This window comes from Epinephelus fuscoguttatus, linkage group LG10, assembly GCF_011397635.1.
Source record: "Epinephelus fuscoguttatus linkage group LG10, E.fuscoguttatus.final_Chr_v1".
NCBI classification, from domain to species: Eukaryota; Metazoa; Chordata; class Actinopteri; order Perciformes; family Serranidae; genus Epinephelus; species Epinephelus fuscoguttatus.
In genome coordinates, this window is record NC_064761.1 from 38928263 (window position 1) to 38943380 (window position 15118).

Below are 15118 nucleotides of genomic sequence, written 5' to 3' on the forward strand. Positions count from 1 at the left end.
TTTATGACTCTTTAAAGTAATTTTGTGTCTCTTTGAGGTAAATTTGTGTCTCTTTAGGGTCATTTTCTGTGTTACTAAGGTCATTTTGTGACTCAGGTAATTTTGTGTGTTTTTAAGGTAATTTTGTGTCTCTTTGATGTAAATTTGTGTCTCTTTAGGGTCATTTTCTGTGTTATTAAGGCAATTTTGTCACTCTGAGGATATTTTGTTACTCTTTGAGGTATTTTTGTGTCTCTTTGAGGTCATGTGTTTTATTGTGGTCATTTTGTGTCTCTTTGAGGTCATTTTGTGTGTCTTTGAGGTAATGTTGTGTCTTATTGAGGTATTTTGTGTCTCTTTGAGATAAATTTGTGACATTTTTGGTCATTTTGTGTCACTTTGTGGTTGTTGTTTTTTTGTTTATTTGTTTGTTTGTTTCCATACCCGTAGTTATTTTGTGTCTCTTTGCCTCCCTTTGTTGTCTTGTGGTGGTCATTTGAGTGCCTTCCTGGTCTGTAGTTGTTAATTTGAGTGGCATTTTGCAGATGAAGTCCAGGGGGGCCCTGTCATTTTTGGCCCCTGGGCCTGTGCCCACTAGGCTTATTCAGTCATCCATCCGTGCTTATACTGTATGTAATAAAGTGTGGCATTGTATAGAGAATGAACTCCCAACATATCAGCTTTAGTGAAGTGGAAAACTTAAACTCATTGTTCTGTGTTTTGTTTCCAGCTTGTGCACATGTTTCTTTTCCTGTTGCTGAACTGTGCACACACAGTTGAATATCGTCTATACCAAAACTATACTGGAGAATTTGGGGGAAAAATAAAGGTAAGAGGAAAGACAATATGATAGAGTAGTGCCCAGAGTAATATGAAAACATACACTCCCTCTCTGTCCTGTATTACACCAGCCTCAGGCTGACAGTGCACAGCAGTAGACAGGGTAGCCTGCTCCATAATTATTGACAGGTTTGATGTACTCAGCGAGTGGAAAGTATGGGGAAATTGGTGTTTCAGTTGTCTACCCCCAGGCTCATGACTGTAATGGAAAAGCAGTGGTCACATCACCCACCCAGTTCTAAAATACTATCTGCTTCTCTCTGGCTCCCGCCTCCCTGTTTATTCCCATCGCCTCCAGTTTTACTTTCTCCCAGCCACGTTAAACAGATTAAAGAGGATTCACTTGTGTAAAGACTCAAGCAAAAGCTCTGCTGTTTATTTTTGGATCTTCCAAGAATAACACAACTACAGCCACAGTGCTTAGAACTGCACAGGGATCTAAATGAAGTAAGTTACCTTTGCCTTGTGGGACAGAGTTGTGTAGTAGAGCAGCCAGTCAGTCAGAAGCTTAGTAGGTCAGCTCAGCGTTGTCTCTGCCCTCTGCACCACTGGGCTGGGATCACACTTTCATCTACTGAGCTGAGACTTGTTGGACACAGAGGCTCCCTGCACAACTCCACCATGTCTCTCAGGCTGCTGCCTGCTTTCGTTGTGGATAACGACGACGATGATGATGGTAACTTCACAAAATGGATGAGTAGTTACTGGGGTCACGGAGCAGAAGGTGGACACTCCAGGGACAGGAAGCGCAGTTTCAGAAGAGCCACAAAAACACAAGGGGACCGAAGAGCATCACTCCCAACTGTGGTAAGGACCAGCAGCGCTGATTAGACGCATGCATATGTGTTCACTGTACATTTTGTTTTTGCATCAACATATAAACAGCAGCAAGACACTTTTAACAAAACAATATTTCCAGTTTCTGTCATTTTAAAACAACCTGCCTCCTTTTAAACTTGTTAATAAAACTAACTAAAGATAACTTTACAAAAAACTACTGTATGCAGTTAACCACAACTCAATATGTCATTGTAGAACGTTTCTAAAAGTTACATACAGTAGCCTATATTCAAGAAATAAGGCTGACCTTGTTTATATTTGAGCAGACAATGAGGGTAGATTAATGCACGTATACACTCTGCAGACATGGAAACCCAGACATTGGTATGAGCACTATGCAGGCTATGTAGGTCTGTTATAGTTTTCAGTAATAGGGTGTCCTGACCTCCACCGCCTTCAGTTCATCAACAACGTCTGCTGATGCACAAGTACATGATGCTCCCCCAGCACACACTTAAACACACAGACACAGATAAAAATACTGTTTAAACTGGACTTGCGTTTCACCAGTAATCCAAGAGGCATCAAAACTGAAGAAGCTTCTTGGAGAGGTGAAATCTCTTCAAGGAACTCAGTTAAGTCCAGTTGCCTGCGATATAGTACTTAAGATTACCGTGACCTGGATGAGTGAGAATCTTCACCAATATGTTGTTTAAATTGATTATACAGAGATGCCACTCATAGAAACATCATTTTTTATTGAAAAAGTGTAACAGAAAACCTACAATGTACAGAGTTAGTAATGCTGTGAGTGTCTTCAGATTCCTTTATGTCACTGAGGTCAAACAGTGTGCAAATCTTCTGCAAAAAGCAGACTTAACTAAACTGTTTTCATTTTATTTACCTTGTTTCCAACAGCATAACAGCTGTGATATATCCAGACTGGAATACCAAAATACAAACACTTGTATGTCGTCCATATTTATACACCAACCCCACCAAGGAAGGAAAAAAAGCTAAACTAAAATGACAGTACACATGTATACATGGGCAGATACACATTTTAGACATACATTAGCAGACAGCAACATAAGTCAAAATGTAAACAAAGGTACACACACGCATTCATACAAATAGATTTATACATCAGTCAAAGTTGTCTACAGCGAATCTACATTGTAATTTGCTCCAAGTAAGAATCAACTATGTCAGAAATGGTCGCCACGTCCTGTAAAATTCACCTGCAGAGCCACCCAGCGTACACTTTTATTTTACTTTATTTTCTCTAAGTGTAGAAAACTCTTGAGATCACCAGCCCACGAAGCATGTGTGGGAGACACCTCCTGCTTCCACTTAGTAAGTATAAGGCGTCTTGCAGTTAAGGAGGCAAAGGCAATGGCATTTGAATAGTGTCTAGGAAGAGGTTTGTTCTCTGGAACAACTATGATAGAAAGTTTTTAAATGAAAGCAGACCTGCAAGTCTGTTTCCTGACAACGAGAACATTAATGTAAGATATTATTCAGCATTCATCTCAACCTGAAATAGACAAAGCTCTTGATTCTTTTATAAAGACATGTATTAGTCATGGACTGCTGCATGTAAGCGCTCCTCTATGGAACACTGTGCTGCTTTATTCATCGCCATGAGGGAATGAACTTATCAGTCATAGAGAGGTCAGAGATCAATGACACACGGCAGCACACTTGTGGCTCGTACAGCAGGTTCTCAGTATGGTCAAGGGCAATTTAGCAACACTGATGTTTACCGAAATGTAGATGTATACCCTGGGTGTTTAAGATTGAACAAAATAAATGTGTTTTAATAAAGTTTTTCCCCCCATTAGAGCGGCGCTGAATATACACACTATTATGACGGGCCCTAGTGCCAGATTTTGCATCTTAACTAGCTTCTGTACATCGTATTGTCTCGTCACATGGTCAAATACACACTTGACATTAGACAATATCAACTTAAGTACCCAACAATCACTATTACAAATCTGTATATGACAAAAATACCAAAAAAGGAGAAATTAGTCAATTAATTATATCATTTTTATAGTTCAATTACACTTTTTTTTATAGTTCATGTAGAATAAACACATAATTTGTTCTTATGATTCCTACTATTTCACACACACACACACACACACACACACACACACACACACACACACACAAAGGAAAAAAAAGGCATATTCATTTTAACATGTTCTTATATTCCTGATCAGTCTAAAACAGTCACAAGGGCCTGTTCTCTGTCCAACACACTGTTACATCATTACAGTTACACTTGTATTTTGTTCACATTTGGAGGAATGAAAGAAAATCTTTGTCAGGTTTTGTGAGACAAAAGCAGCTGATGAGAGACATGATGACACATGCTGGTATAGATTGGCCCCTAGGTGGAGTCAAACAACGCCCTGATGGCTGCAGCTTTTTGTCAGTGTGAACATTTGCTTCTGCCAACACAGATCAACCTGACCATTTGATCTAGTGGACAGACGAGCCAAATGACCCAACTATTAATCCATAAGTAGATAGATATGCACTGTGACGTCTTTTTGGACACTGTTAATGAACTTAGTTAGGTTACACATACGCTTTAAACCACTAAGATTTGTCTTTTCTACTCTGACTTTACACATATCTCAGCTTTAGACTTATTTATTTGTTCTTAAATGTTTTTTTTTGACAAGCACAAAATACAGTGAACATGTACTTAGACTGATTCCATTTTTAAAAATTTATAACATGTCCACCCACCCTGAGTAAACTCACCGGGAAGAGCAGAAAGAAAAATTTAAAAAAAAATACATGAATTACGTCACATTTAGCTGTACCAAATGTCATTAGCTGTATACATGATAAACTGTAATATTTAAAAATTAAATTTGGATATCATGTCAGCAATACACATGAGAAAATAATGTGTACAATCAAGCACTTCTTAAATCATTTCTCTTTCTTTCTGTTCTTATCTGTTCATCATCTGGTTCTCTTCTCACTGTCCATTTACTGTAATTGCTCTTTTTGTGCACTTCTGGTTACAGACTCTCTCTTCACCTCTCTACACTCATTTTTTAAATGTAATTCATTTGCCAAAAAAAGACACAAAACGTAAAATAAGTCACGTCAAAGATAAGATTTGACTGTCCATTCCTCGATTACCCTGTAAGGGGTCCTCAGATCAAAAGAATCAAAAGGGTGCCATAACTCACTCTCTGATGCGCTGTCTGTCAGTGCTAGAACAAATGAAAGATTCGTAATTAATATATTAACTAAGGCCTAATTTAAACAGGTGTATTCACACAACACTTTCATTGTATTTCCTCCCTGATCTTTGCTCAGCAACAGTTTTGCGTAAAAGGAATTAAAGCCCTGTCCATAATAGACCGGGCTACTAATTTAAGTTTTATATTACATGCCTGCATTGATCTGCAAAGTAAATACATAGTAAATACAATATACATACTTAATAGGTATACCCCAGATCATTTTTAACATTTGGAGTGGCATGTGAAAAAAAACAGAGCACTCAAACTGTTCCTCAGCCCTGTTGTACAATTTGACATCAACTAATTGTGATAAATATAGAAATAATCAAAGTAAGTTAAAGGCATAGTTTTAAGTTTGTAGACTTCTACGTAATAAACTGGGATTCATAGGAAGTAGGATCTAACTTAAAGTTGCTGTTGAGTTGCACTGTGGGAAATGTGGGATGTTTTGGCTACATCTCCTGCCAGTACCTTCCCTGGAGTGCCCTTTAATCAGTCCTGACTTTTAGGACACAGGCATCACTGCGTTCAGGGAGGAATGTATCAGGACATAAAGATGATCACTCTGAAATGAAGAGTGCTTTCATTTGCTTTAATTTGACTGCACCCTCTACGTATCTGTTTTGCAACATATAAGTGTAATCTGATTACTGCTGTTGTGTAAATTATCACAGACTTATAATTAGGTGGTGCTTTGCAAGCATGTTACTTAAGAATATTAGGGGAGATTAACATATTTCACAGACAGAAGCTCAGCATGGTCGTGTCTCTGTCTGTCTGGTTTAATGTTCTTACAGTTGCTTTTCAGATTTTCAGCTCTTCTGTTTTCCTTTGAGCTGAGACTGAATCATCATGGACAAGTTGTGTAACAGCTCTTATTGTCCACAGTCACAATTAGACGCCATGAAGCTGAACAGGCTGCACACAGCGACAATGGCTCCCAGCCCGAGCCACATCAAAACCAGGGAGGAGAAGGGGGAGGTGAGGCCCCACCAGAGAGCTCGCCGTGCCTCCTCAGATGAAAACAGCCGCTCCAAGTCGGGCATCCCAGAGAACCGCATCACCACCATCCCAGAGCTCACAGAGTCATTCGAGAAGAGACTCTTTCTCCGGGATAAGAGGACCATGTCTCTGGTGAGATGAAGTTTAAACAGTTTTTATAGTTGTTGTTTTTTACCAGCTCAGTGTGTTGTAGATTATTCAATTAACTGCAGGGTCGGTCAGGTCTTACACTAATAGGGTATTATGAAGCCCTTAAAGATTAAAGACCTCTTACAGAGAATTAAAAGGTGTATCAGTTTGGTACACTGACAGGATCATGGACGTGTCCCCAAACTCATATTGGTTACTGTAAAGTGCACAGTATCTCCTGCAGTGGTGGAAGAAGTATTCAGATAAATATATCAATACAACAGTTTAAAAATACTCTGTTACAAGAAATCTGCAACCTTAACTATTACTTCCAAATAAATGCAGTGGAGTAAAAGAGTACAATATCTTCTTCTGAGATGAAAGTAGAAATATAAAAATAGCATAACATGGGAATCAGGGGCGGCAGTGGCTCAGTCCATAGGGACTTATCTTGGGAACCAGAGGGTCGCGACTTTAAGTCTCCATCCAGACCAACAATGGAGTGTGGACTGGTAGCTGGAGAGGTGCCAGTTCACCTCGTGGGCACTGCCGAGGTGCCCTTGAACAAGGCACTAAATCCCCAACTGCTCGGGGCACCTGTCCATGAGCAGCCTCCTCGCTCTGACGTCTATCCATTTAAAGCATGTATAGGTCCTGTTTGTGCATGTGTGTGTATCAGGCCTGTGCGCATATGACATCAGAGTGGAAAAACTGAATTTCCCCTAAGGGATTAATAAAGTATATCCTCCTGAGACCCTGTGTCCTCATATGTGGACATTATATTTTGGGTTTACTTGACTTTATATACTTAATTCTATTTAACTAAGACCTGCTGTCCTCGTTCGTGGACACTTTTTTTGTGCCATCTAGTTGTTGTAAGAGCATGATACACTGATCAATGTAAAAACAAAATGGCCGCCATCTCTGCCAAGTCAGTCTGCAGCCGATCCCGACACAAAAGTGGACAAGGTCCAAAACCTGATTACATTTTTCTTTATGATTAATAATGTTTGTAGTTTGATATGGCGACAAATCTGACCCACAGTAAGAAGCTAAGACACTATTCATTAAAAAGTACTCATGTGAAGACATTGGGATTTTATTGTTGTCTGGTTTGAGGACATTGAGACCTAATTATCATTAACAATGGTTTTTAGCAAAAATGAGGAAAAATTGCATACCAAATGCATACCAAACAAAAGTTCAGGTGTCAGGAGGAGATCTTCTTCTTCTTCACTCACATGCATATTCTACCATTAATCTTTTATGACACTATCAGGATCAAGAATAATATATTTCTCAGTTTGTGAAAGGGCTCGATCCCTTCTGTAGTTTATATATGGGAATCTACATGTTTTATATTTTGTAATTTTAACTTTGTAAAAAAGAAATCATAATGTTTTGTGGTTAGATATGACAACGAAAACAGACCTACACTTTGTACTGAAGATTTACTGGGGATGCTTTCAAAATAGTAGCTGGATTGCTGTGTTTTGTCATTGATGCCAACTTCAAGCTTCATATCCAATGGCAATTTGAAAATGTGTTTTTTGTTTGTTTTTAACAGTAGGCCTACACCGGAGTTGTAGTAGTAGGGCCCACAGTGCAACAGTTAATACTGTAAATACACTAGATGTATACTTAAAGGAACAGTGTGTAAGATTTAGGGGGATTTAGTGACATCTAGTGGTGAGGACTGCACATTGCAACCAGCTGAAACTTAGTTAGAAATCCTTCAGTGTTCGCTGGAGGTTAGTTATCCGCAGAGATCTCTTCCACTCCAAAACAAACAGACCAGGTGATTAAAATCAGTTTTTCTTTTTAACAGATTGAGGACGACAAGTTGTGCCTGATCTGTCACGAGGACATGAAGAAGAACGGAGGAGTTCAAGAGCTGCACTGTACACACCGTTTCCACAAAGAGGTAAAACACCTTTTATAAGACTGACACACTGCATGTCTCCTCAGGGACAGAGCATGAGACAGTGGGGCCCTGGACGCAGATATGCAAAAGGCCCACCACCTCTCCTACACAGGAGCAGGACACACAGACTTTGTAGTTATTTTGTGTCCCTTTGCAGTCCCATTGCATCTCTTTGTGGCCTTTTTGTGTCTCTTTCTGGTTGTTATGAGTTTCACCCTGGTCGGTATATGTCGATTTGAGTGACATTTGCAGACAAAGATCAGGGCAGCCCCTGACTGAACCAATCGCCTCAAAAAATTTTACCGTTGTACTTTTCTGCAAACCGTGAACACGTTACATTTGCACATTATTTGTAGCTGGTATCTCAACAGCGCTGTGGTGAAGATGTGGTTAGGTTTAGTCACAAAAAGCACTCGATTATAGTTAGGAAAAGATCATGTGTTGGCCTAAAACAGTCACATTTGGTGGCACAAAAGCAGTTGGAAAAGCCGGGATGGGTAAAAAAAAACACCTAGTTTTTGTGGTTCAAGCACAGCTGGAAGACCTGGTGATGTGACGATGAAAAACACCCAAGTTTGGTACCACAAACACCTGTGGAACCACGTCACTTCAGAAACAATGATATGCTACATATGAAACGTACAAATATGAAGTTTCCGTGGTCTGCAATAACGTACAATGCTTACATTTTCTTGTGGCGACTGGGCTGCCCTGACGCTTTGGGCCCCTGACGCGCCTGTGCTTGTTAGGCCCATTCAGTAATGCATCCATGTGTCTCCTCTACATTGAATTTACAGTCCAATCCCAGCATGTGAGATATCAGATCCATGATGCATGATTACAGCTCGTTCCTGGATATGCATGATGTAAAGTGATATGAAAACGGTCTGCCTGCATCGAAACCCATCTGTGTGGAAGCATGGAGAACTCTAACATCTGAGGAGTTACTTATCACCATGTCTCCGTTTGGTGGGTGCTGAAGGCGGCTCGGAGGTCAGAGCAGTGTCGGCCCAGCAGCGGCAGTGAAACAACAGTGGGTCAGGTGAGGAGACTCTCGGATGAGAGGAGGAAGTCGGCAGACGGGCCGATCTCCATGGAGAAGGAGCAGCACACACTCCGTCGTCAATTGTCTCTGCGGAGACATCGCTGATATCATTCTGTGAAAGGAGGAAGGTGACTCATCATCGGTGTTAAAATGGAAGATGAGCAAAACATCAGGATTGTCTGCTGAACTGTCACTGCTACATAGTTTGACGTTCGAGTGTTAAAATCTCAGGGCATTGACTGTGCCTGACCTGATGCCGTAAAAGTGTCCTGTGGGATCCCATCGCTCTGTCTGTCACTCTGTCTCCTCAGTGTCAGATCATAATTATAAAAACATTCGAAACATCTGATTCAGTCTCGCTCCCAACTCGTCACATACCGACACTTGGTCAGTGGCCTGTCGCTCCAGATACCAACAAACAGTGTTGAGGGATGAGGTGGATGGGTCAAACAAACCCTGTACATTCACCCAGGAGCCTGCTCTTTGGGTGTCGTGAAGCCAAAAGTCAGTTGAACAAATGTAGTTATGACATTTTTTCCCCTAAACCTAACCACACTCTTTTAATGCCAAAAATTCTGCACATCGACTGTAAAAATACTGGCCGTAGCTAACGTGACGTCACCTCTTGGTTTGTGGACTAATTTTGAAGCCTCAGTTTTGGCATTTCAGCCTTTGGTATCTTGGTTTTTGGAGGCAGAAGTGACCATATTTGGATGATAGGCTGGAGTTGTAGGCTATCATAGACTGTATAAATATGGATGTAGCTATTGTGACCCATTGGTTTTTGGACTCCCATTTTGAAGCCCTGAGTTTGGCACTTCAGCCGTCGCCGTCTTGGTATTTGGAGTCAGAAGTGGGTGGAGCTGTGGAAGAATGAGGGGTGGGTTTGATTTACAGACTTTGGCACAGACAGCCTGTCGCTCAAACAGCCTCACCTTTAATTATCCGTAACTTTGGCCCTTAATAAAATGTAAATGTGTGTTATTTAAGAATTCACCCCCATTCAGTTGTCCTGAATGATCAAATTAGCTATGGAGACCCAAACTGTTTTTTTTTGTACCAGGCTGTTAACATGTTTATTTATTCTATAGAGTTGGGCATTTTAACATGGTGTTTTGGAGCCAGGCTCAGGAGGCATTCAAGAACTGCAGTTTTTGGCACTTCTGCGCTGGTTTCATTTTTCAGCCTCAGAGGTTGCTGCTTGTTTGTACGTTTATTTTAAAAAGAGACTTTTAATGAGTGTAAATTCACATGCTGTACCTAGACGTCCAAAAGTAAGGGGGGTACCTGTCATATTTTGACGTGACGAGCCACTGACCAAGTGTCGATGCTTGATGAGTTGGGAGGGGAGGATCCCCTGGACTCCCTGACTAAGTTCTGAATGTACCAGAATCCTAGAAATGCCCCTGTGTGCGTTGACCTGTTTGGGGCGCTGCGGCTGGATTTTGCAAAGATGAATGAGGACAGCAAATGTCAAAAGGTTGAAAAAAGGGGAATTCATTACTATATGTATTGATAGATATTATAAAGCGTTGTTTATTAACTGGCCCTGGCCTCATGTCATTTGCCAAAGTGGCCCCTGGGCGAAGCAAGTTGAGTGTCCCTGGTCTACATCCTCACGTGACTTCATCAAATTTCTAGTTTTGTCCAACCAATATTTTCAAACCCAAAATGTTAACTTTGGAAGTTTTGCTTGAAAAATAACATAAACAATTTATTGATTACCAAAATAGAAGCCAATTAATTTCCGTCAGTTGAATGATTGATTCATTGACTAATAGTTGGAGCTCTACATGAGATGTATTAAATATTTGCTTCACAGTATTATAAGTAAGGTCATGTAAGGGTACTTAATGTTCAGCTATGATTCAGCTTGTAAGTGGGTGACAGTCTATGCAATATCTTTCATGTTGAATCAATCAAATGATTATCACACAAGGAGATATTTTCAATTATACGTTAAAGAGTCTTTCAGCAAAACTACAATCTGATTTTTATAGTGTGGAAAGTAAAAACAAATCTCACCATAAATGTTTGTACAGTAGACTTAATTAATTTGTCTCAGCCAAAGTGATTTGGCTGCATCTTTCTATTAACCTGTGACAACTTGGGTTATTCTGATTGCATGCAAAGTTGTTTTAATTAAGTCTAAATTGATGTGTTTTTGTGTTCAGCCATAACTTCAGTGTTTGTATTTTGTGTTGTTACAGACGGGAAAAATGTCAATAAATAACCAAAGAAACAAATTCTCAACTTTAAATGTATGGACCCTGTTTTTTTTAACTGCACTCCTGTAACAATGTTGTGAATGTACAACAGAGTAAAACACGTGACATCAGTGTCCTCATCATGGGTCAGGGTCAGGGTCAGTGTCGCGCATGTGGTTCCTATAGCATGTTGGAAACTAGCTTCTGGCACCAGGGAGGGAAATCAATACCTGCAGGAATCATAAACATTCAGCCTGAGTGAAAAAAAAAAGAATAACCTCTTTTTCAAATGTGTTTCAGTGCATGGAGCAGTGGCTGTGGAAAAAGCAGACATGTCCCACATGCCGTGTCCATGTGTTCATGCCGAAGCCCCTCTACTGGTCTTCGTCCCGCATCAAAGTCCCATAAAGATCCTGGATCTGCACCTGCATGTGACCCACTGACCCCCCCCCCAGACCTCCACCACAACTCACTCCTCCTGCATGAACTCCCGCTGCTCCTTCAACGACATGTGAGGGTTTATTCAAAACAGCACTCAAGGAGCAGACTTAAGATCATCCTCTGTGTTTGGAGGGGCCCTGGACGCTGTTTTGTCCAGAGACATTTTAAACTCTGCACTGAACTTGCAGTTTTATGAAGCAAATTCCCTTGAGATTTGTTATATCTTTTAAAATCTGACCTTTTTTTTCTTCCTTTTTGCACTTTTGCACATCTGATTTACCTTAAAGCAAAAATTTGCCATTTTTGGATTTATTCGCTTTCTTGCCAAGAGTTAGATGAAAAGATTGACACAAATATCTGTCTGTTAAATATGAAGCTACAACAGCCATTTCAAATGTTATCACTCAACTAAAGGGGCATTATTAATGCTTATCAGTGTTGTAGGTCAGGAGGTTCCTGCAGTACTGACTAGTAGATTCAGAAGCCAGTTATCAGTGCATTAAATGCCTATTGGCATCAGGAATAGTTACATTAGGTTCCACTTTCACTTAAGTTAGCTTTAGGCGCACATACTACGAGGTTAGCAGTAGAAAAACATTGGCTTTAAATGAGCACATTATGTGAAATGCGCCATGTTGTTGAAGGCCAACTGTGCAGGATTTAGCGGCATCTAGCAGTGGTGTTGCAAAAGAGGAACTTCTCCTGTTTGTCGTTTGCTCCCATTTGAGAGAAATATGGTGCAAAAATACGAATGGTGAAGTCTCACTCCGACCTCGTCACATATCGACATTTGGTCATGGACTTTCCACATCCAAATGCAATGTGCAAGGTAGCCTGGATGCGTTGGTTGTTGACGTTCTGGGACACTGTGTCAAGTTCTCTTTTCAAAATACATTTCCGTTTTCACTGGAAATTTAAGATTTACATACAGTCTCTTTCAAAATAAAAGCACTACGTCAGTACAACACCGTGAATTGACATATTTTTTCCTTCAACAACACATGGGTTTGGCTTCACAATCTTAGAGGAAGTGACCAGACTACCAGGTGAAAGCTGGTTGTTGTTGAACCCACCCCACACGGAATTTCGCTGCCTTAAATTTCTTGTTGTGCCACGTTTCCCCAAATGCTGCCGTTAAACTGTAAGGGTGACCAGCCGTGTATCATGTCGCCGTGAAAAGACGACTTTTTTCATCAATGTCTGATGCCAGAATTCACTGCCCAAGCTCCACATTTCGATAACTTAGGAGTGAGACGGAGTGGGTTGAAATGGCCCTCTCTAGAGCCAGTATTTGATTTGTCTGCTATAGATTACTGCAAAGAGATGGTGGACTCTGTGGAAGAGGGTCTACATCATACGTAGATATAAACAGCTCATTCTAAAGTAACAAAAACACAACAACTCTAATTTGCGTTAATGAAACTGAAAGTCAAAACCAAACCCAGATTCATTCTCATTTGGCTTTTCACCTCGCTATGCTTGCAATTTTTTGTCACTGTGTCTTTTGGATGTGTGCCGCTCACAGTCTGGCACCGGGTCACTGCTTTTTTATAAAGCCCCGCCCTCACCTGAGCATTGTGTGGGTAAACGTCCAAAAAGTACAGACAGAGGGCAGAGTCTCTGCAGATAGATACACCACCACACACTTCTAGAAAGGCCATAATTGATGATTGTGAGGAATCAATTCTGTGTGATGTAGTTATTATTTTTAGGAAAATTTTGCATAGTTCATTCATTCATTTTCTGTAACCCCTTATCCTGTTAGGGGTCGCGGTGGAGATGGAGTCCATCCCAGCTGACATTAGGTGAGAGGCAGGGTTCACCCTGGACAGGTCACCAGACTATCACAGGGCCGACACATAGAGACAGACAACCATTCACACCTTTTAATACTAACATTATGTGACCTGACTTCCTCAGCCACCGCATAACATTAACCTCTGCCATTTAATGGGCTGATAACGGCCTCTGAACCTTCTGTAGCAGGAACCTTCCAAACCATATCTATGATGCTGATAACCACAAATAATGTCCATTTAACTGTGATAACATTTGAACCAGGCAGCTACAACTATCTACTGGCCTGCTGTGTGCAGACATGATATCATGGTATCAATCTTCTCACTTTAATCAACTAATTTGATTGAAAGCCCATGGTTATTGATTCCCTTTACTATTGAAAAATAAATATCTTGAAAATAAATTCTTACAACTCAAACTCATTTTGTTTTCACCTCTCCTTTGTCTGACAAAAACAAAGTTAATGTTACACTAACTTCCACAGCGTCATCAGCATGTTGAGTATTTGCATATTCAAACTAATTTGGGCAATATTTTTTGTGTGCATGTATTGTAGACCACGTTAATGATAGAACTAAATCTTGTATCTGACAAAGGCATGGACAGAAAATAATGCTCACAGCTTCATGACGATTAGCTGTGTCAGTCTGAAAGTGAGTAAGAGCATCTACTGGTTTCATGCCTGACTTAATAATCTTTACTCTGAGGTTATAAACGTGAACTCCTCCTCCTGAAACAACAAGTCTGTCTATCATATCTCATTTTCCATCTGCTCCATCTTCCTGCCTTATCTATTGTTTTGCATATGAAATATTTTGCATGTGAAGCCCGGTCGAGTGTCATCTGTTGAGCATTCGAGCGTCTCTGTTGTGTATCTTGTGCTGCCAAATGAGAGTTAACAGAGCGAGCTAGATGTCCAACAGGATCGGGCTGCCTGTGTATAAATGTATCTATACAAACATGCATTTACGTAAATGTGACTTTATTTCTAGATACTGACAAATAGTTGTCTTTCCATGTATTCATTTAAGTACGAATAAACCCCTTAAATCTGCTGTGATCTTGCATGGATTTATGTCAAACCAAAATGTCTGCAGATATAATGTGTTAGGATTAGTCTTTTTTAAATCTCTTTAAATGAGAAATAACATTGTTACCAATATATATTTACAATCCTCTCTGTGGGTTACAAATTTGGTTTTTGGATTGTCTTTTATATGTTACACATACACAACATTTTGAACTAAAAATACAGACTAGCTGTGTAAAGCCAGCTCCACACAGCCAAGGCTTTTAAGGCTGACAATCAACACACAACAATCCAGGAGTACACACTGATGTCACACTCCCTTACTTAACGCGGTTTGCTTTCAACAAACACACACTTTTCTGTCTTCTGTGTCATTTACAGCAGTTGGTTTACTGTACTTTCATTGTTGAGATTATAACACTGCAGCCTGTAAAAGGCCAATAATAATAAGTATTCAAAGGTATTGAAATCCTATAATAACTGTGGCAATAACACCAGATATTTTGACTCAGCAGGCAAAGCACAGGTGTAACAGATAATGTTAATGATAGCTCCTTTGCATCTGTGTGTGCCAGTAAATCAGCATGAACAATATCTCAGCCCTGTCACGGACACACCTGACTGGAATTCAGTCGTTAAATGTTATTTATCACACCTGCTGTG

The 15118-nt window shown here is 40.2% G+C and overlaps 1 protein-coding gene across 1 annotated transcript; it reads left to right on the plus strand.

The window, feature by feature from the left end:
- Positions 1 to 1265: 1265 nt before the first annotated feature.
- On the plus strand, positions 1266 to 15060 carry lnp1 (leukemia NUP98 fusion partner 1). The gene is made up of 4 exons (XM_049588447.1): positions 1266 to 1626; positions 5766 to 6011; positions 7837 to 7932; positions 11485 to 15060. Exons 1-4 carry the CDS (start codon positions 1441 to 1443, stop codon positions 11590 to 11592), a joined length of 636 nt encoding a protein of 211 aa, XP_049444404.1. The 5' UTR covers positions 1266 to 1440; the 3' UTR covers positions 11593 to 15060.
- Positions 15061 to 15118: the final 58 nt, after the last annotated feature.